The 23,554-nt window shown below is 33.8% G+C and overlaps 1 protein-coding gene across 3 annotated transcripts in view; it reads right to left on the reverse strand.

Annotated features, from left to right (window-relative positions):
- The window catches only part of LOC134217628 (fibrillin-1-like), a 355,498-nt gene that overhangs the window by 62,260 nt on the left and 269,684 nt on the right, over positions 1-23,554 (reverse strand). For all 3 annotated transcript variants that reach the window (XM_062696431.1, XM_062696430.1, XM_062696429.1), the window contains one exon: positions 8,523-9,266. In XM_062696431.1, coding sequence (XP_062552415.1) covers positions 8,523-9,266 — 744 coding nt within the window. The remainder of the gene's footprint in view (positions 1-8,522; positions 9,267-23,554) is intronic.

The following is a 23,554-nucleotide window of genomic DNA, read 5'->3' on the forward strand; positions in this document are numbered from 1 at the left end:
AAATAGTTTGATTTCATCGGTTTGAAACAAATATTTACAATTTTGAAAATTTGACATTTTTGAACATTTCAATTTTGTGATTCGGTTGCGGGCACCCTTGAAAACTCAGCTTAAAAGAAAGAAACATGAATAGAAATTACCCAGATCCAAAGAAAAGGAATAATTTATTCATTCTAATAGCCAGGAGGCACTGGAAAAATCAGATCAATCTACCTAGCAGTGATGATGCCTCCATCGGTGCATTAGGGAGGATATTGAAAAAATCACATAAGAAAAGTCTAAAATAGCATTTTAGGTAAATGGGTTCCAATTTTTCATTGATTTACGTTTCATTGATATACCGATATTGACGAATTGAATGATTTGTCAATAAAATAAGGGTGCCCATAACCGAACCAATAAAGGTGCCCACAACCAAATTTCGCAATGATATGGAAATGCTAATATCATCTTCCAAACTTGGACGTACATGTTCATGATAGCATTAGAGGCGAAAGTATAGTCTGGATAGTTCCGTTAGGATACGGCAGGCATGAAGAATGTTTTTATAGAAGTCGATTTGAAAGCGAGCGGAGGGCAATATTTGTGATGGCACATATCGCACGACCTTCCTTCTGCCAAGCTCCCGTATATGAAAAGAATATCAGTGTGGAAGCTGATATATCCTAACGGAACTATCCATACTATATTCTTCGCCTCCCCTATCATGAACATGGCAGTCCAAGGAAGATGATATTAGCATTTCCATATCATTGTAAATCGTTTAACTTCACGTAGAAGTAACACACACGAAATCATTAATTTAGCAAATTTCGCAGCTAATTTGGAAAATGAAGAAAAAATATTTCGCGCTAAAATTTTAATGGCATTCGTCATTGAGCCTCAAAATAGATTAAATTTACTGTATAAATATGCATTCCCGAGCAGGAGAAATTGGCTCAATAATACTTATTTCTGTTATTGATACCATACTCTGTTATGAACTAGCCCTGGATAAGAGGTACAATACCAAAGGAATAATACCAAAAACTAATATGCACAATACTTAATCCATAACAAACACAGTTATTAAATTGAATTTCAATACCAAATGCATAACCAATTGTTATTCGTTTGGTATCGAAATACCTAAGCATGGTATTCCTCAAGTATTCTGCATATAAGTTTTTGGTATTATTTTTTGGTATTTTACCTCTTATGCAAAGCTAAATCATACCAATTTCTGTTATCGAGGTCGTCGCTCCTGCTCGGGTCGGAACTCACTTTTTGAATTAAATCACTTCAATTTATGACACTTTAAAAAAGGCCAAAAAAACTTTCGTGTTGTTTTTTTTTGTAAAAAAAAATCATTTGTCCCTAGTTCAAAGTAGAGATCTCCATCCGGTTTGATATTGAGCACAAAACATCATGTTACAATAGCAAACTAATAACGGTTGTCAGCATCTGTTATCTGTGAAAAGATACGTAGGTGTGCCCACAACCGAACCTCCTCCCCTATGGATCCTGGATGCCCTAATAAGTTTTGGCAATCTTTTGAATTTCAACCACCTATTTCTGTATTATGATTGGATCGTAAAGTGCATATGTTTGAGGGAATTCATTTCAGTACCCGTTCAATCTTTCCACAATTTCTCCCAGGTTTAAAAGAACAATCTCATGTACCACCAAATCGAATATTTTCCCGAAATTTAATTATGTACGCCAAAATTGTTATGAGGAAAAAAATCCCCCAATTGTGATAATCACTATAATTTATAAAAAAATATGCGAAGGTCTTAAGGATTTTTTTAATTATATTTCCGGAGGAATATGCGAGGAAATTTTCGAAAGAACTAGATGAAGTTCTGAAGAAATTCCTAAGAGAGATTTCGAAGGAATTCCATGAATTTCTTCCTATAGTTAGGAAGGGTTTTCTTAAGGAATAACTGAAGAAATTCATTTAAGCAATTCCTAAAGTAATTACTGAAGCAATCCCTTAAAAAATGAAAGAGTTCCTAATTAAATTTTCGCATGAATTCCTAGAGCATTTTCCAAAGGAATTCATGAAGAAATTCATGAAAGGAACTTTGAAAGGTTTTCCTGAAACAATTTCCATAGGTATTCTTATAGAAATTTCCTAAATGTTTTCCGTAGGAAATCAAAGCAAACTTCCAAAGGAATTCTGAACGGATTTACTAAAGGAATTTCCCAAAGAATTTTCGAAGGAATTCCCAAAATTATTCGTAAGAGAATTTCCGAAGGAACTAATGAAAAAATTTCGAAGGGAATTTCCTAAATGAAAGTTGGACTTTCCAAAGAAATTCCTAAAGAGAACCCCGAAGGATTTCTCCTTAATGAATTTTCGAATTAATTACCTATATTATTTTCCGTATGTACCCCTGAAGGAATTTCCGAAGGATTTTCCGTAAGTAATTCCGATAAAAAGTTCAAAGAAATTCCTAAAATAATGCGTAAAGGAATTCCTAAATCAAATCCTGAAGATATTTCTGACATTCCTAAATGTCTGAACGTATTTCTTTAGATATTCTTTCGGAATTTCCTACAACGATTTTTCAGAAAATCCCTAGGAAATTACTTCGAACATATATCCAGAAATTACTTTGAAAGTTCCTCAAGGTATTTCTTCGAAAGTTCAAAGAAAGAATTAGAAATAATTTCAAAAATTCAATAGGAACTCGGAATCATTATTTTGGAAATTTATTTCTTTAGAAGTTCGTTCGAAAATTCCTTCATAAGGTATACTACCTCAAATCACACAAATGTCTCATCTTTGCTGAGTTTCCTATTCATACTACAGGTTACAGGCGTTACAGGCAGTATACCTAGGTTTACCTGAGGAAATTGTTCTAGGAATACCTTCAGAGATTCCCTCAAGATAAATCCTTCTGGAATTTCTTTAGGAATATGTACCTTTGAAAATTTCGCTAGGTGTTTCTTCGGCAGTGCATTTGGTGGTTTTATGGGAATGTATTTTAGGAATTCTTTCAGTAATTTCTCAAGAAATCACCTCGGAATTGGAATTCCTTAGAAATTCCCCTAGAACTGCCTCCAAGAGTTCTTTCGGAAAATCTTTTAGGAATTCTTTTAGTCATACCTCTTTTGAAGTTCCTTTGGAATGTCCTTTGAGCATTCTTTCGCGATTTTTTTCAGAAAATCATTTAGAAACTCTTATAAGAATCTTTTTTGGAAATTTCTTCGAGAATTCCTTTAGAAGTTTCTTTCGAAATTCCTTCAGGAAATGCTTTGGGATGTCCGTTAGAAACTCCTCCGAAAATTCCATTACGATTTCTTATTTCATTCTTCAACTATTTTCCGAAAGATTTTTCATGGAACTCTGAATAGAGTAGAAACCTCTGCACCAGGCCTTTGATGATACCGTTACATAATTTCTTTCGAATCAGTTTGCCAGCCGTACACGGAACATGTCGTCCAAAAAGACGCTGTTGCAACTGAATCAAAGGGAATTACGTTCATAAATGGTCAGAGAGGTCTAATCTAACTAACATCGTAATAGTTTAAAGTCCTTTTTGTCATTTTCTTGTCAGATTCAAATCATTTTGTCAGTTTGGTCTTTAGATGTCTATTGTCATGTTACGCGTTCAAAATCGACCGAAGCAGTTTTTTCAACTCACATGGAACATGTTGCCCACTGCTACATTGTAGAAACTGAGTCGGAATTTTTTTTTATCAAATATAAGAAAATATTCAATCCCCGATTTATAAAAATGACAAGGTAATAACTTTTGAAGCATTTTTCCAGCCGTACAAGGATCATGCCGTGCATTAAAACACTGTTGAACTGGCTCAAAAGAAATTATATTCACAACTTTAATAGATATTCACTCCCATTATTTTATTCTCTATAGATTGATCTGTACGATGTCATTCTTGTCTTTATAATCAGAAGGTATGAAGTATGTGTTCGTTGAATTACTTTGTTTGCCTATGTTATTGGTACTTCATGGTTTTTGTTCTGTGTCCATACTATCAAACTCAATGTAAGTTATGTCTTGTAAAAAGTGGAAACTGTTCGTACATTTATTCTATTGAATTGTCATTCCTCTTTCTAACAAGTGGCTTAATCATTTCCAAACTAACTGTTATTATCTATCATGTACTAATGATTAGTTATGAGCCAGTTATAGGATTCACTTTTCGGTGGCAAAGTAAAGCTTCATCACGCCTATTCCCTTTCTATTTCATTGTTCATATACCATCATTATTATGTGTGGCAGTGGCGCCGCGAGTGGGTGGGACAAGTACTGCCGTAATCTGGAAAAGTGACATATACGCCATTTTCCAAAAATGGTGTTAACGAATAGTACTCGTCGAGCTCTTCAAAAGAGAAATGGAAAACATGCATGTTGTAATTTGGCGCTTACGTCACTTTCTCAGACTACGGCAGAGTAGGATATGTCCTACGCATGAATTTTCATTGGTGGGACAGTCAAAGCATTGCCCTACCCATGATTATTGGTACAACATATGAAGTCATTAGCTGGCAAAAATCTGTATGTTATTAAATTGTGATTTCAAAATTGATCGGAGTCTTTAGAGTAATCATAGAGATTTCTAAGATCCTAAAGGAATGTACTACAGATTGTTCTTTGGGCTGATTGGACTTTGAGCAGTTTATAATCCCAAAAACGTTTAAAATATCTACAGCAAGGATGTTTTCGATCATTTAGTAATTTGGGTTCAATCATTTAGTAATTTGTCAATATTAGCTCATTTGAGAGGTTGAATTTCAAAATGTGTAGTATTGTGGACTTCGTATCTGAAGATTTTTCTACAACTCTGCCTTACAAATCGTTGTTTGATTTTCACTAAAAACTGAGGTAATGTGCTAGTTGCAGTTACTTATATTAAATGACTAGTTTATTTGTGAACGCAATAGCGCCCGTGGCAAGTGTTTTTTTTTTTCATTATAAACGGTATGCATTAAAATAAACCAAAATTTTCAACGTCTGTTGTCTATGCTTTTATTCATCAAATGCTGTTTCAGGTTGTCTAAGCTTGTCACTGGTTTTGTTTTCTGCATCTGATAGTAAAAAAAAGAATTGAAGTGTCAAATATTTTATTTTTGTGAGAATTTCCCCGTGTGCTGCGTCTGGTTGGCTAGTCACCGGACAGACAAACAGGGCTATTATACCTTCTTCTTCTTATTGGCATTACATCCCCACACTGGGACAGAGCCGCCTCGCAGCTTAGTGTTCATTAAGCACTTCCACAGTTATTAACTGCGAGGTTTCTAAGCCAGGTTACCATTTTTGCATTCGTATATCATGAGGCTAGCACGATGATACTTTTATGCCCAGGAAAGTCGAGATAATTTCCAATCCAAAAATTGCCTGGACCGGCACCGGGAATCGAACCCAGCCACCCTCAGCATAGTCTTGCTTTGAAGCCGCGCGTCTTACCACACGGCTAAGGAGGGCCCCCATACCTATATAGGGCTATTATACCTATATAGTATAAAAAAATAAGTTTTAGTTACTGCAACTGGCACTTAAAGCGTCATAAGTAGAATTCAAACAACAAACTATTAGACAGAGTTGTAGAAAAGCCTTTGCACTAGAAGTTTACCATACTAAACAGGGCAGACCAGGTGCAGAACGACTTGGCGAGCGTGGGGCGTATCCGAGGATGGAGAGATGCGGCCTCGAACCGTGTATTGTGGCGTCAAATTGTTGATTCAGTGTTATCTGTTTAGATGTTAACTAAATAAATGAAATGAATGAATACTAAACATTTTGGAGCTCAGCATCCGAAATGATTATTTGACAATTGAACGAATTATTCCATAGGAGAAAGGTTTTCTACAAACTTCAAAAGATTCATTGAAATCTGGGGAACCACAAGTATCACAAAGCCCGCTTGAAATCTGATCCGTAAGGAATTCTGAGCTCTCAAAAGGTTCTTTGACAGTCATACGATTTCATAGAAGATCGCTTTGGATCGCTAGATCCATAACCATTTCTGAAAGTTATTAAAAATCATATCAGTTAGCAATAATTGATTGAAATAATTGAAAATTTATACAAATTTCTGTGATCTGCTGGTAGCTTGTAAAAATGTTCGATACTCGAGAATTCAAACATGTATGTCATGCTTTTTAGTTATCCTTAAACAATCTTAAGAAAGCAATATTGTCTTGAGAATCGTAATAAATTTCTCAAATTATTTGAGTATTCTATCCGCAAAGATCATTTCAAGTCCTGATTATTTCTAGAATTTATTATGTTGCTGCCGCAAGCATAACTGTCTCATATTATTGGAGGAATATGCAAAGCAATTCTTGGAAAAATTTAAGAATGTCAGAAATTTCTCCAGGAGTTTCTTCGGAAATTCCAATAGAAATCTATAAAGAAATTTTTGTATTTTTTCCTGGAATGTTGGAAATTCACGAGAAAATAGAATTCCCGATGGTTTCCAAAGGAATTCCTAAAATAGTTTTCGCATGAGATCCGCGTATATTAGTTTAGAAAATGGGAAACCGAAACATATGTAAAGTTTATCCACAAACTAATTGCACCTTACGGCTTTTACTATTGATTTATACCTTATATGATTCGATTTGGTTCAATGCACCATCTTCTTCATAATTTGTAAACCTATTCGAATCAGTTTTCTGTAAACGAGTGAAACCTGTTATATCGTTTTCTAAATGATCGCAAAAGCTATTCTATAAAATACAAACTCTTTGTAATAGCCAGCATTATTCTGACCATTATTGCAAACTATGAAGCTAACATTTGCGACCACCAACCTGGCCAAGCGACGTCGATTCTGCAACCAAAATTTACCAGTATCATAATCTGCTCCACCCCGAGCACCACGTTGGCAGTTATTTTAGGCATGCAAATCTGTTCAACATTGCAAACAGCGCTTCCGCTCTCTGGTATCTGCCACGCTTTCCGCCCCCACGCTCTCGATCCATACACGAGTGAAACATGTACACTAGGGTGGCTCAAATTAGTATGGGAAAAACTTTTTTCAATTTTTTTGATGGGCCGCCTCTTATTCGGTTCTATTTGATGCTCTGATGCTCTGGACAAAATTTCAGCCAAATCGGTCAACGTTTGGGCGGTGCTAAACTCGTTGGAAGTTTATATGGAAAAATGTATGCAGAAACATCCAAAAACAGTAATTAGCTGCTGGACTACACAACTTACGATGAAGAACTATGATACTCATCCAGATCTTGGAGAATTTAATACAGAATGTTATGCAGAGAACCGCGAAAAGATTCGAGTTTGCCCGGCTGAGTTATTAGAATTTCTCTGCAGTGGGGTTTGAGCAAATTTCGTTTCTTTTACCTTTGAAAAGAAATAAATTCACCCCTACAACACTCCAGTAAAATGCTAATATCTTTGTGTAATAAACTCTAATCTTCTCGCGGTTTTCAGCATAACATTCTGTACTTTATTTTACAAGAACTGAATGAGTATTATGGTTCTTGATCGTAAATTGTGCCGTCCAACTGCAAATCACTGTTTTTGGATGTTTCTGCATACATTTTTCCATATAAACTTTCAACGAGTTTAGCACTACCTAAACGTTGACCGATTTGGCTGAAATTTTGTCCAGAGCATCAGGGCGTCGAATAGAACCGAATAAGAGGGCGGCCCATCAAAAAATTTGAAAAAGTGTTTTTTGAGCCACCCTAATGTACACCCTTGTATCTGGCTAAGCCTACGCACTGGGCCCAAGACGGGGACTTCTTTCGGTTCCGGAATCGCACCGCCCGTTACAAATTACAACAACAATTAACATGCTTGGCGGTTGTTGGCTCACCCGTGTTTCCTGAATCACAACAACGTTGCTCACCAGGACCGAGTGTGCGACCTCGGTGCACTGCGTGTTTCCAAGCTGATAAATGTCACCGTGAATATGTGAGGGTAGTTCACACTAGAAAAGCAGTTTGTCGGGCTGCGAGCTTGTCGTGCCGTGTGGCCACAGCTCTGCATGGTCCGATACAGCCTTCCAATAGAATTCCGAGAAGAACCGGAGTTTGTGGAAGAACTGAAAATTGAATCTAAAACAACTCGAACGACGCGAAGCGCACCCACATACACGGCGGCATGGTCGGTAGGCGACTCACGGCAGTCGTACTCTGCTGGCGATAAGCGTTGCTTCCTGATGGCAGGACAAAATTCCGAATGAATTCAGGTTGTATAGACTGCTTCCGCTTTGTTCCGTTCCATGTCCGAAATGGCTTTAGATTTCATAAAAGCGACATAATGCTAGTTTGTATTGGAGTGCGAAAATCAATTAACCATAGGACGGTGTTCTGTTGTAGCACATTGTGTAGGTACTAAACTGCATACCAACAGCTGCTGGTACTGGCAAGAGCTTATTGGAAGAAGTGTTTTTCCTATTCCTTTTTGAAAAGATGAAGGCTGAGTGTAAATAACTTTGGTCTATTGACTAGACAAACAAAATATTGTATCGAATTTATCAAAATCGGATTTTCTATGAATGATACAACGAATGCTTACAAACATAAAATCAATACTAACCTTCGCATTCTCCATTGGAGTTCAACCGTAATCCTTCTCTGCACAAAAGCGGAGCGACAGTCGTCGTGCTGGTGGATGTTGTTATCGGAATTAAAGGTGCCTCCGTATCTGGTTCCTGATAATCGTCATCATCGTCACCATCTTCGTCCTCCGCATCATCACTCGTTGAAGAAGGTGGATGATTGCCAGGAAGTTCTCCCACCTTGGGCTCGATTTCATTTTCCGCAGGCAAAGCTTCTTTCTCCTCCCCGTGGTGATGTCGATGGGGATGATGGATTTCCACTTCATGCAGTTGCCTATCAGACTCTGGTTGCCCTTTGTTGTCTTCATCGGCATCATCGTAGTCGTCAGTCATTGATCTATCGATTTCCGGTGTATGAGACGAATGAGTTTCCAGTTCGTTGTTCAATTGGCCATTATCATCATCGTCATCGTCACCATCCTCGTCGTTATCTTCATCGTCCGGGATGGTTTGTTCTGGGAGCGTTTCGTGCTTAATTTCAGGAAGTTTCGTTGTGGTTGTTGAGGACAACGTCGTCGGCCAATCGAGTTCATTATCCTGTCGGTCCACTTCCTCCTCATCATCATCGTAGCCATCATCGCCATCCTCCTCGTTTTCTTCTTCAGTTGGAGCTGCTTCAGTGGTGCTAAGTTCCGGTTGGCGGCATCGGTATGACCCGTGAAGATTTTCACATCCGTGAGGACACAGCTCGACAATGGAAGGGTTCTCACACTCGTTGACATCTGTGGAAATATAACGTTGAAATACGACATAAGATTTTGGAGAAGTATCGAAAAAAATAAAAAATAAATAAGTAGGGGAAGGTGGGTAGACTTGATCCCCGGGGAGACTTGATCACCCCCTGTTTTATCGAGAACTAAAGTAGTTCTGTTCTAGCGTATTTTTTAGTATAGATCCTCTAGACAAATGACCTTTATGTGGTGAGTTATTTTTTGGATTGACAACCTTATTTATTCTACAGGGTGGTTTGTATGTTTTGACCTTCCTAAAGATTTTTTTATTGGCCAAGCAAAATTTGAACAACTTTTCATAACAATGACCAAATGCTTTCGTTTTTTCACAGCACAAAGCCATAAATATGCCTAATGATCTGTACTGATGAAAATGTTAACATTCCATCAAAGTTTTAGGATATTTGGATTTGAAGTTATTGCCTCAATATGGGGACATTTGATCCCCCATTAGTCACCCATACAAAAATTTGGTGAAAGAATTCAAAAAATGTAAATCTATTCTCAGGCTTCTAATTTTTTGTAGATTTGACAGATTTGATGAAGGGTTGTCAGGAAACATTATTTATTGCGTAGATATCATAAAAAGAGGATCAAGTCTCCCCAAATTTTAAAATTGCATGTGCTGTTGAATTCAATAACAAAAATCGTTCACGTATACGCACAGCAATTCGAAAATTCCGCGTATTTTGAAGGAACAATTTTATCAAAGCAAGTTCTTGGAGAGGGATCAATTTCCCCCGAATATTTCGAAAATCGATTTTTGACAGCACTCCAAAAAATCGATTGTGTATCAATAAAAACAATAATTTAAGGACTATAATACATCAGTAAAGTTAAATACTATATTTCTTAGAGGGTCTGTGTGGAAATCGCGTATGTTTATTTATTTTTGGCTGTGATACATCGGAAATCAGAAAAGGGGATCAAGTCTCCCCAGTCTCCTCTATATGAGTTGTTTATTTGATTTTTTTACGCAGAACCAAATTAAAAGAACTTTGATTCAAAATTTTTGTTCCTAAAATTGCGCTTGCAAGGCAGTCTTCTTCGTCTTATTATTGGCATTACATCCAAACCGAAGAATGCGTAGACCGGCACCGGGAATCGCCATCCTCAGCATGGTATTGCCTTATAGCCGCGCATCTTACCGCTAGGCTCTGGAGGGCCCCATCTTGCAAAGCAGTGGCCAATAATATTGTCGCGCCAGAAAGGCAGTGGCAACTAGGGGAACTGTTCCGTTTTTCATCTCACTGAACATATATTCATCTCATCGCAAAACAAAGAAATACAGCACTAAACTCGTCGCTTCGTTTTGCTAACATGCGTGCTCACTGCTGAAACAAATCACAAAAATAAGAAATACACCAAATTCCTTTTCATCGCTTTGTCTTTGATGAGATAGAAATAGGAGCTATGGGATGAAGTGCCGACCTTTCCCATATATTCCCACAATTTTTTGAATGTTTCTGAGCTGAGGGCTGCAAGATGGTGGGTTGACACCAAGGAAGCAGTGCCCAACAGAGCTCTGGTCCCCACAAGTTCCTATCTCACGCTTCCACGGGTCGTCCGATGACAAAAGACCGCCAGCTAAGGGTTGTGTACTTAGCTGGTAGTGCAGCCTGGGCACTGTTGTCCTTCTGACATCAGCTAGAGTGAGAAGGTACGTCTCGAGCGTCTGTTCACCAGGAGGTGCGGCTCAAACAGCGTCTGCCTGGTACCCAGCGGCTGATCAACGAAATGCTGTATCGCGTCAGCTATACCTAAGGTGGCAGCCCCACCAGCGCGATGTAGGTAACGCGACCCCGGTAAGGTAGCTCGAATTCCACGAAAAAATGGAGATAGAAGAAAAAGAGAACGTTATTTTTGGCAACCGACCCGGCAACGAAATAAGGATTATGATTGGAAACTCGGTACCTGGAATGTCAGGACCCTAAATGAACCTGGACGAGTGAGCCTTCTGGCTCGTGAACTGCAGAAGGTTGGAGTGAACGTGGCCGCTATTCAAGAAGTCCGATGGCCTAGATCCGGAGAACGTGAATTCCGAGCCGTGGACCCAACGATCAACACTGCATTCAAATATATTATCACAGCGGCAGCGGAAAAGCAGAGCATGGAGTTGGTTTCGTAGTGATGGGTAAGCACATCAAGCGAATGATGCGGTGGAAACCCATTACGAACGAATCTGTGTGTTGAGGATACGGGGCAAATTCTTCAATTACAGCCTAACCAAAGTATACGCACCGCCAAACGATAAATCCGACCACGTGAAGGACACGTTTTATGAATGTCTTGATAAAGCCTATGGAAAGTGTCCAAAGCAAGATGTGAAAATTGTTATCGGAGACGCTAACGCTCAGGTCGGTAGAGAGGACTTTTTTCCGTCCCATAATCGGTAGGGAGAGCCTTCACTCCGCTACCAAAGACAACGGCCTACGGCTAGTAAATTTCGCTGCTGCCTAAGGGATGGCCATCAGTAGCACCTACTTTGCACGAAAGAGCATCCGAAAGCACACTTGGAGACACCCAAATGGTGAAACTTGCAACCTGATAGACCATGTTCTAGTGGATGGGCGCTATTTCTCGGATGTTATCGATGTGCGAACATTCAGAGGTCCGAACATTGACTCTGATCACTATCTCGTTGTCAGTAAAATTCGACTACGGTTGTCAACTGTATCGGACGAAAGATCACAGCGAACGATGCGTTACAATATCCAGCGATTGTCGGCGGAATGAGTATCGGCTGAGTACCGCCAGAAGCTCGACGAACGGATAAGTGCAATCAACGTTAGCGACAACATCAACCATAGATCGTTGATTCGATCCATGGAGCGGTGAGCACAACAGCACGAGAAGTGGTAGGCACTGCACAGAGGCGACCCAGGACGGGTTGGTTCGATATGGAGTGTCAGAGAGTGACAGACGAGAAGAACGTTGCCAGAAGCCGGATGTTGGTGTCGGGTACCCGATCGAATGGAGATCTGTACAAGGAAGCAAGAGCAGCCGAAAAACGAACCCACCTCAAGAGGAAGAGAGAATATGAAGAACAAGTGATTAGCGAGGAGCATGAAAGAATGGAGCAGAAAGATATGCGGAGGTTTTATGAGCCTGTCAATGGCGTGCGGAGAAAGACAGCGCCGTCTCCCGTCATGTGCAACGACCAACAAGGGAATTTGCTGTCAGATAAAACCGAAGTGGCTGCCAGGTGGAAGCAACACTTCGAGACATTGTTGAATAGTGGAAGTGACGGTGCATCGGTGAACAGAATAAATATTAGCGACGATGGACAAGCTGTGGAGTCGCCTGCACTAGATGAGGTTAAAAAAGCTGTTAAAGAGCTGAAGAACAATAAGGCTGGGGGGATGGACCAGCTCCCGGCTGAACTTCTCAAACATGGCAGTGAGCAGCTTTATGAAGTTCTGCACCATATTATGTCGAAAATATGGGAAGACGAAGAAATGCCTGCTAGCTGGTTGGATGGCCCCATTTGCCCTCTCTTTAAGAAAAGGTACAGACTGGAGTGATCCAATTACCGAGGATAAATTCCGGGAGTACAACTTGCAGACACATCATCTGTTTATTGATTATTTTTTTTTTTTTGTATTGATTCAGTTAAACGGAATGAATTATGGCAAATTATGCTTGAACATTGTTTTCCGGCGAAACTGATACGGTTGATTCGTATAACGTTGGAGGGATCGAAATCAAGTGTAAGGGTTGCGGATGAAATATCGACGTCATTTGTTACCTTAGATGGATTGAAGCAGGGTGATGCACTCTTGAATGTACTGTTCAATATAACACTCGATTGTGCAAAGAATCGGTACTTATATCACAAGATCGCATATGCTCCTGGGATTTGCGGACGATATCGATATTATCGGGATTGATCGCCGTGCCGTGGAAAAGGCTTTTGTGCCTTTTAAGAGGGAGACAGCGAGGATTGGACTCACGATCAATACCAGCAAAACGAAGTACATGGTCGCTGGCAATCAACGTGGGTTCATTATTGGTGGTGGTAGCGAAATGGTGCTGGATGGTGAAAAATTTGAAGTGGTAGAAGAATTTGTGTATCTTGGAACATTAGTGACGTGCGATAATGATGTTACCCGCGAGGTGAAAAGGCGTATTGCAGCTGCAAATAGGGCTTATTACGGACTTCGTAACCAGCTTAAGTCCCGTAGTCTGCAAACGAAAACAAAACTCGCGCTGTATACTACTCTGATTCTTCCGGTGGTTTTATACGGCCATGAGACATGGACGTTAAAGGAGGCTGATCGGAGAGTTTTCGGAGTGTTTGAGCGTAAGGTGCTGTGGACAATACTCGGCGGTAAACAGGAGAACGGTATCTGGCGGCGTCGCATTAATCACGAATTGTACCAGGTGTATAAAGGGCTGGATATTATTAAGCTTATACAACACGGCAGACTACGGTGGGCTGGTCACGTTGTTCGTATGCCGGAAGAACGTCAAGCGAAGATAATATTTAGTAGAGAACCGCAGGCCGCAGAGATAATATTTAGTAGAGGCCGCAGGCTTCGTGCACAGCAAAAAATATTAATATGCTGGGACGTAACTACCGTAAACGTATCCGAAAATTCTATGTAATAATAGATTTCATGTATTTTCACATCTAATCCATGTATTATTACATTGCTCGTTGTAATATCTAATGAACCCAAACATTTTATTCGTTGCGTGAAATTGACATAAAATTACCCGTCCAACTGCGCATTCGACTACATTCAAAATGGTGCACATCATGCAGGTTGCAAATCAAACTTAATACTACCTCTAGAAGTACTTCATTGCGCATAATTTTATGTATTTTTACCGCGCGACAATGCGAAATAGCATCTAAAATAACATCCTCAACTGACAGCTGGGCAGAAAATTTTCTTTTGCTGCAGTAAGAAGATGGCCGCCTTTAGCCACGCAGGCAAAGTCGCAGGTTTAAACTTAGAAATCAAATTCTGATTGAAATGGAATGTGTACCTCCGAAGAAAAATATAGAATGTGTACCTCTGTGAAAAAGGAAGTGATGAGTGATTTAGTGATTGTATTCCAACTCAATTGATTCGGGTAACTGTGTCTGGCTAGCGGAAAAAGAGCCAGATTGTGCTTCGCTAATTTGTCACCGTCACCAAAAACAACAGTCACCGTCACCAAAAAATGACGGTAATGGAACGGATTTTCGGTTTCAAAGGTAAGTTTTGAACGCCGACAGTTTTAAACCACCTGCCGGATTGCTCAATGGTTGGTTTTATTACAGAGAAACAGTCTTGGAAATTTATCTGGCGTCTTGCGACACGAATGTTTCCGGGTGCCCAACCGGGAGCTGATGCGTCAAACAATTACCGTGGAGAGCTTTATTTGACCGGAAGGTATGCTAATTGCTAACAATGATGCTTTGAATAAATTGTTACCAGAGTGAGCACAAAATCAAAAATTCTATTCATGGTGAAGGCCAGGGTTGTTTCATTCCTCGTAATAATTATTGTGTGAACAGGGCTGCTCAAGGAAAACAAACATACCAAGTAATGTAATAAATTAATATATGACATTTTGATTTGTAAAAATTTTAATTTTAAATATTCTTTTTCTTCTTTCACGGCTTTACATTCCAACTGGAACTTGGCCTGCTTCACAATTTATTTCAATTTAAATTTTAGTTCTAATTCTAATTTTAATTTTTATTTTCTATTTTTATTTCAATTTTAATTTTAATCTAAATTTAAATTTAAATTTAAATTTTAATTAAAAATTGAATTTTAATTTCAATTTTAATTTTAATTTTCAATTTTATTTTAATTTTAGTTTTAATTTAAATTTAAATTTAAATTTTAATTCAAATTTGAATTTGAATTTTAATTTTAATTTTAATTTGAATTTTAATTTAAATTTTAATTCAAACTTGAATTTGAATTTGAATTTGAATTTTAATTTTATTTCTAATTTTAATTTTAATTTTAATTTCAATTTCAATTTTTATTTTTATTTTTATTTAATTTTAGTTTTAATTTTTAAATTTAAATTTTATTTTAATTTTAATTTTAATTTTAATTTTAATTTTAATTTTAATTTTAATTTTAATTTTAATTTTAATTTAAATTTTAATTTAAATTTAAATTTAAATTTTAATTGAAATTGAAATTGAAATTGAAATTGAAATTGAAATTGAAATTGAAATTGAAATTGAAATTGAAATTGAAATTGAAATTGAAATTGAAATTGAAATTGAAATTGAAATTGAAATTGAAATTGAAATTGAAATTGAAATTGAAATTGAAATTGAAATTGAAATTGAAATTGAAATTGAAATTGAAATTGAAATTGAAATTGAAATTGAAATTGAAATTGAAATTGAAATTGAAATTGAAATTGAAATTGAAATTGAAATTGAAATTGAAATTGAAATTGAAATTGAAATTGAAATTGAAATTGAAATTGAAATTGAACTTGAAATTGAAATTGAAATTGAAATTGAAATTGAAATTGAAATTGAAATTGAAATTGAAATTGAAATTGAAATTGAAATTGAAATTGAAATTGAAATTGAAATTGAAATTGAAATTGAAATTGAAATTGAAATTGAAATTGAAAAATTTAAATTTAATTTTAATTTTAATTTTAATTTTAATTTTAATTTTAATTTTAATTTTAATTTTAATTTTAATTTTAATTTTAATTTTAATTTTAATTTTAATCTTAATTTTAATCTTAATTTTAATCCTTATTTTAATCTTAATTTCAATTTCAATTTCAATTTCAATTTCAATTTCAATTTCAAAATTTCAATTTCAATTTCAATTTTAATTTTAATTTTAATTTCAATTTTAATTTTAAATTTAATTTTAATTTTAATTTTACTTTTAATTTTATTATTAATTTAATTTTAATTTCAATTTTAATTTTAATTTTAATTTTAATTTTAATTTTAATTTAATTTTAATTTTAATTTTAATTTTAATTTTAATTTTAATTTTAATTTTAATTTTAATTTTAATTTTAATTTTAATTTTAATTTTAATTTTAATTTTAATTTTAATTTTAATTTTAATTTTAATTTTAATTTTAATTTTAATTTTAATTTTAATTTTAATTTTAATTTTAATTTTAATTTTAATTTTAATTTTAATTTTAATTTTAATTTTAATTTTAATTTTAATTTTAATTTTAATTTTAATTTTAATTTTAATTTTAATTTTAATTTTAATTTTAATTTTAATTTTAATTTTAATTTTAATTTTAATTTTAATTTTAATTTTAATTTTAATTTTAATTTTAATTTTAATTTTAATTTTAATTTTAATTTTAATTTTAATTTTAATTTTAATTTTAATTTTAATTTTAATTTTAATTTTAATTTTAATTTTAATTTTAATTTTAATTTTAATTTTAATTTTAATTTTAATTTTAATTTTAATTTTAATTTTAATTTTAATTTTAATTTTAATTTTAATTTTAATTTTAATTTTAATTTTAATTTTAATTTTAATTTTAATTTTAATTTTAATTTTAATTTTAATTTTAATTTTAATTTTAATTTTAATTTTAATTTTAATTTTAATTTTAATTTAATTAAAATTTAAATTTAAATTTAATTTAAATTTAAATTTAAATTTTAAATTTAAATTTAATTTAAATTTAATTAATTTAAATTTAAATTAATTTAATTTAAATTTAATTTTCATTTTCATTTTCATTTTAATTTTAATTTAAATTTTAATTTTAATTTTAATTTTAATTTTAATTTTAATTTTAATTCAATTTTAATTTTAATTTTAATTTTAATTTTAATTTTAATTTTAATTTTAATTTTAATTTTAATTTTAATTTTAATTTTAATTTTAATTTTAATTTTAATTTTAATTTTAATTTTAATTTTAATTTTAATTTTAATTTTAATTTCAATTTTAATTTTAATTTTAATTTTAATTTTAATTTTATTTTTAATTTTAATTTTAATTTTAATTTTAATTTTAATTTTAATTTTAATTTTAATTTTAATTTTAATTTTAATTTTAATTTTAATTTTAATTTTAATTTTAATTTTAATTTTAATTTTAATTTTAATTTTAATTTTAATTTTAATTTTAATTTTAATTTTAATTTTAATTTTAATTTTAATTTTAATTTTAATTTTAATTTTAATTTTAATTTTAATTTTAATTTTATTTTAATTTTAATTTTAATTTTAATTTTAATTTTAATTTTAATTTTAATTTTAATTTTAATTTTAATTTTAATTTTAATTTTAATTTTAATTTTAATTTTAATTTTAATTTTAATTTAATTTTAATTTTAATTTTAATTTTAATTTTAATTTTAATTTTAATTTTAATTTTAATTTTAATTTTAATTTTAATTTTAATTTTAATTTTAATTTTAATTTTAATTTTAATTTTAATTTTAATTTTAATTTTAATTTTAATTTTAATTTTAATTTTAATTTTAATTTTAATTTTAATTTTAATTTTAATTTTAATTTTAATTTTAATTTTAATTTTAATTTTAATTTTAATTTTAATTTTAATTTTAATTTTAATTTTAATTTTAATTTTAATTTTAATTTTAATTTTAATTTTAATTTTAATTTTAATTTTAATTTTAATTTTAATTTTAATTTTAATTTTAATTTTAATTTTAATTTTAATTTTAATTTTAATTTTAATTTTAATTTTAATTTTAATTTAAATTTAAATTTAAATTTAAATTTAAATTTAAATTTAAATTTAAATTTAAATTTAAATTTAAATTTAAATTTAAATTTAAATTTAAATTTAAATTTAAATTTAAATTTAAATTTAAATTAAAATTAAATTTAAATTTAAATTTTAATTTTAATTTTAATTTTAATTTTAATTTTAATTTTAATTTTAATTTTAATTTTAATTTTAATTTTAATTTTAATTTTAATTTTAATTTTAATTTTAATTTTAATTTTAATTTTAATTTTAATTTTAATTTTAATTTTAATTTTAATTTTAATTTTAATTTTAATTTTAATTTTAATTTTAATTTTAATTTTAATTTTAATTTTAATTTTAATTTTAATTTTAATTTTAATTTTAATTTTAATTTTAATTTCAATTTTAATTTTAATTTTAATTTTAATTTTAATTTTAATTTTATTTTTAATTTTAATTTTAATTTTAATTTTAATTTTAATTTTAATTTTAATTTTAATTTTAATTTTAATTTTAATTTTAATTTTAATTTTAATTTTAATTTTAATTTTAATTTTAATTTTAATTTTAATTTTAATTTTAATTTTAATTTTAATTTTAATTTTAATTTTAATTTTAATTTTAATTTTAATTTTAATTTTAATTTTAATTTTAATTTTAATTTTAATTTTAATTTTAATTTTAATTTTAATTTTAATTTTAATTTTAATTTTAATTTTAATTTTAATTTTAATTTTAATTTCATTTTAATTTTAAATTTATTTTCATTTTCAAATTTGAGTTACAGTTCAAAAAGTTTTTGTTTAGGTTTAAATTTAAGATTAAGGTTCAGGTTAAGTTTAAGATTTATGTTAAGTTTAATGTTAAGATTAATGTTAAGGTTAAGGTTATGGTTAGGGTTAAGGCTTAGGTTCAGGTTAAGGTTAAGGATGAGGTTTAGGTTAAGTTTACGTTTAAGTTAAGTTCAAGCTCGAGTTCAAGTTTTAATTTAAGTTTAATTTATATATTTTTTTTATTTTTCATTTTTGTTTTTTATTTGTATTTAAAGTTTAATTTCAATTCTAATTAAATATTTAATTTTTATTTTAAATAAATATTAAATAAATAATTTAAATTTTAAATTTAAGTTCTGAAGTTTCCCCAGAAGTTGTTTCGGAACTCTTTCCAGGTATTCTTCCGGAAATTGCTTCAGAAGTTCCTTCAGGGAATCCTCTGGAAGTTCCTCCAAGACGTCAGGCTCCAGCGCAACGCCTTGCCGTTTCCGTCGCCGTTCCGCTGCATTGTGTTGAGGTAGGAATTCTTCCGGGTGTTCTTATAGAAATTTATTCCTTTAAAATTTTCCCCGAATATTCCTCCTAAAATTTCTTCAACAAAACTCAAGGGATTTTTTTTCATCCATAGCTCTGCAATGCTTCTGGTCATTCCTCAAGAAGTTCCTTCAAAAATTCACCCGATTTTTTAATGAATTAAGGCGGTGACTTCCCAAGAAATTCCACAAGTAATTCCTCAAGCACATCACCTGGGAACTCCTTTATTTTTCCTGAAGTTCCTCTTTAAATTCCCCCAAGAACACTTTATAATTTAGACAAGAACTTCCCTCTGAATTCCTGTAGAATTTTACGTGAAACTCCTCTAAATCCTGACTCCTTATTCCAGAAAATCTTCTGTGCATTCCTTCTGAAATTTTTCTATAAATTAATCCGGAAATTCTCTCATCAATTTATAATAAACTCCTCTAAGACTTCCCCCGGAAAATCGTTAAGGGATGGAAATTTATCCGCTCATTCCTGCAGAAATGCCTGTAGGAATTCTTCGAAAATTTCTCCAAGAACTCCTTAGAGAAACTATCAAACGCAACTGCTTAGTTTTTTTGGGAAGCGTTGTCACGTATCCGAGGGTTTGGTTATGTTTGTGCGATTTGTTCGCTATGAAACTTGTTTCGTATCAGACGCGGATTCAGTGTTTAGTTCTGTTTTGTTCGGTCGTAAAGTAAACCAATAATTTGGCTTTGGTACGTGTTTCAAATGAAAGTATTTGGTTTTACTTTGTGCGGGTGAGTAAATCAATTAGAAAGTAAAATCAAGGTAAATTGTGGAAGATTTCCTGGAGGAAATATTTTGAAATGGGTGGGAGTATGGGTTTAAAGGAATTTCAGGTCTAATTCGGAAGAAATTAAAAGGGACTTTCTGGAAATTTCTCGTGTAAATTATTGAAAGTTCATAGGGAAATTTCAAGAGGAAAATCAGGGAAAATCAAAAAATCAATGAACAAAATTTCAGGTGAATTTTTAAAGCAACTTCCGGGAGAATTCCTGGAGAAACTTTAGGAGCAACTTCCGGAGGAATTCCTGGGAAAATTCCTGGATGAATTCATAGACGAACCTCAGGAGGAACTTCTGGAGGAATTCCTGGATGAATTCATAGACGAACTTCAGGAGGAACTTCTGTCGGAATTCCTGGAGGAACTTCCCGAGGAACTTCCCTGGCAATTCCTGGAGGAACCTCCGAAGGAATTCAAGGAGAAATTTTCGGAGGAATTCCTGGAGGAACTTCCGGAGGAATGTCTGGAGGAACTTCCGGAGAAATTCCTGGAGAAACTTTAGGAGCAACTTCCGGAGGTATTCCTGGGAAAATTCCTGGATGAATTCATAGACGAACCTCGGGAGGAACTTCTGGAGGAATTCCTGGATGAATTCATAGACGAACTTCAGGAGGAACTTCTGTCGGAATTCCTGGAGGAACTTTCCTAGCAATTCCTGGAGGAACCTCCGTAGGAATTCAAGGAGAAATTTTCGGAGGAATTCCTGGAGAAACTTCTGGAGGAATTCCGGAGGAATTCCTGGAAGAACTTCCGGAGGAATTCCTGAAGGAGCTTCCGGAGGAATTCGTGGAGGAACTTCCGGAGGAATTTCTGGAGGAACTTCCGGAGGAATTTCTGGAGGAACTTACGGAGGAATGCCTGGAGGAACTTCCGGAGAAATTCCTGAAGGAACTTCCGGAGGAATTCCTGGAGGAACTTCCGGAGGAATTCCTGGAAGAACTTCCGGAGGAATTCCTGGAGGAACTTCCGGAGGAATTCCTGGAGGAACTTCCGGAGGAATTCCTGGAGGAACTTCCGGAGGAATTCGTGGAGGAACTTCCGGAGGAGTTTCTGGAGGTACTTCCGGAGGAATTCATGCAGGAACTTGACGAAGAGTTCCTGGAGGAACTTCCGGAGGAATTCCTGGAGGAACTTCCGAAGGAATTCCTGGAGGAACTTCTGGAGGAATTCCTGGAGGAACTTCCGGAGGAATTCCTGGAGGAACTTCCGGAGGAATTCCTGGAGGAACTTCCGGAGGAATTCCTGGAGGAACTTCCGGATGCATTCCTGGAAGAACTTCCAGAGGAATTCCTGGAAGAACTTCCGGAGGAATTCCTGGAGGAACTTCCGGAAGAATTCCTGGAGAAACTTCCGGAAGAATTGTTGAAGGAACTTCCGGAAAAATTCCTGGAGGAACTTCCGGAAGAATTGCTGAAGGAACTTCCGGAGGAATTCCTGAAGGAACTTCCGGGAGAATTCCTGGAGAAACTTCAGGAGGAATTTCTGGAGGTACTGAATGAACTTCCGGATGAATTCCAGTAGGAACTGCTGGAGGAATCTCTGAAGGACTTTCCGTAGGAATTTCTGAAGGAACTTCCGGAGAAATTTCTGAAGGAACTTTCGAAGGTGCTTTCGTAGGATTTCTCGTTTTGGAGGAATTCCTGACAGAACTTTCGGAGGAATTCCTGAAGCAACTTTCGTTGGAGTTCCTATAGGAACTTCGGGAGGAATTCCTTGAGATACTTCTGGAGAAATTCGTGGAGGATCTTTCGGAGGAATTCCTGGATGAATTCATAGACGAACTTCATGAGGAACTTCCGGAGGCATGCCTGGAGGCACTTTCAGAGGAATTCCTGGAGTAACTTCCGGAGGAATTTCTAAAGGAACTTTCGTAGGAAATCTCGAAGGAAACTTCGGAGGAATTCCCGAAGGAAGTTTTGGAGGAATTCCTGACTGGACTTTGGAAGGAATTCCTGAAGCAACCTTCGTAGAAGCTCCTATAGGAACTTTCGGAGAAATTCCTGGAGGAACTTCCGGAGGAATTCTTGGGGAAACTTCCGGAGGAATTCCTGAAGAAACTACCAGGAGAAATTTCCTGGAGGAACTTCCAGATGGTTTTCCTGGAGCAACTTCCTGAAGAATTTCTGGAAGAATTCTTGGTGGAACTTCCGGAGGAATTCTTGGAAGAACTTCCGGAGGAAATCCTAGATTTTCCTAGAATTTCCGGAGAAACATACGAAGGAATTTCCGGATGAATTTATGACAGAGAATTTCATAGCGTCATAGCGTATAAGTGTACAAAGTGGAGGTTATATATGGGCCGTACACATATTACCTAAGCATTTATGGGGGGAGAAGGGTTTGTCGTTTTCTTACTCATCATATAAATAAAAAAAATCATTTGTGTGAGAAAAAATGGGGGAGGGGTCAAAAACCCCAGAGAAAATGCTTACGTAATTAGTGTATGACCCCATACATACATTTTGCATGCAGTCAAATGGACACATGCGCTAATATTGCGTTCACCGTGAATACGTGTTTGCGAGCATATGCGATTATGTTTTGGCTTGGTTTCGAAGGAATTCCAGGAGAAGCATCTGTAAAGTTAAAAATTGAAATCAATGAACTAAAAATTAAAATTAGAAACTAAATAGTAACCTCAAGAATAGAATTCAAAATCTTAAACTGAAAACATCAAGTTGAAAATATAAAATCGATTATTTGTATAAACATGTTATTAGTCGCAGAAAAAAAGGCATAAATAAATAAAATGTGACATTGTTTCATCTGAAAACGTATTTTCGATCATGAAAGAAATAATCCGAATGCCCCTAACCCTACTGCCGGCAGCGGGATTCATCCCGACCGATTTTTACGTTGTTTATTCAATTACGTCTAAAATAGTACGTCAAAAATAAATTACATCGTATTAATTTGAAGAAGAATTATCAAGTACGTCAGTTTTTTACTACGCCATACGGATGAAATAAAACGTCTTATTTACGACGGGGATGATGTGCATCAAATCTTATGTAATATTACTTTTTATTTTTTACTGTGTGGAAGGCCGCGTACACGATGGCTTTTTGCAGTTGAAAAGGACCAGAGGTTGAGCGTTGTTCAGGGCGACTGGAAACGCTTGGTCCAGGATCGAGTCCAGTGGAGAAGGATACTCCATTCGGCATAGGATCATCGAAGAGCTGTAGCCCATCGAGTATCAAGTTCTGAGCTGTTTATTGTATTGGGGTCTCCAGTAGCCTCCAGTAAGAAGAACCTAAACAAAACACTTAATCGATTCTCACCAGATAACTGCGCATGAACTGCTTCAGATTAAGACATCCATTTAAGGAGTATCAGTCGAAGTATTCCTGCAGAAATTGTGGAGTCGGACACCACACACAGATCTGTTTTAAACCGGAAAAGGATTTTAACCCAAGAGCAACCACCAAGTAACGTGGCCAAAGGAATATTAGAACTTACTACCACGACATCTGGCTCCAATTTACCCCA

This window comes from Armigeres subalbatus, chromosome 2 (assembly GCF_024139115.2).
Source record: "Armigeres subalbatus isolate Guangzhou_Male chromosome 2, GZ_Asu_2, whole genome shotgun sequence".
Lineage (NCBI taxonomy): Eukaryota > Metazoa > Arthropoda > Insecta > Diptera > Culicidae > Armigeres > Armigeres subalbatus.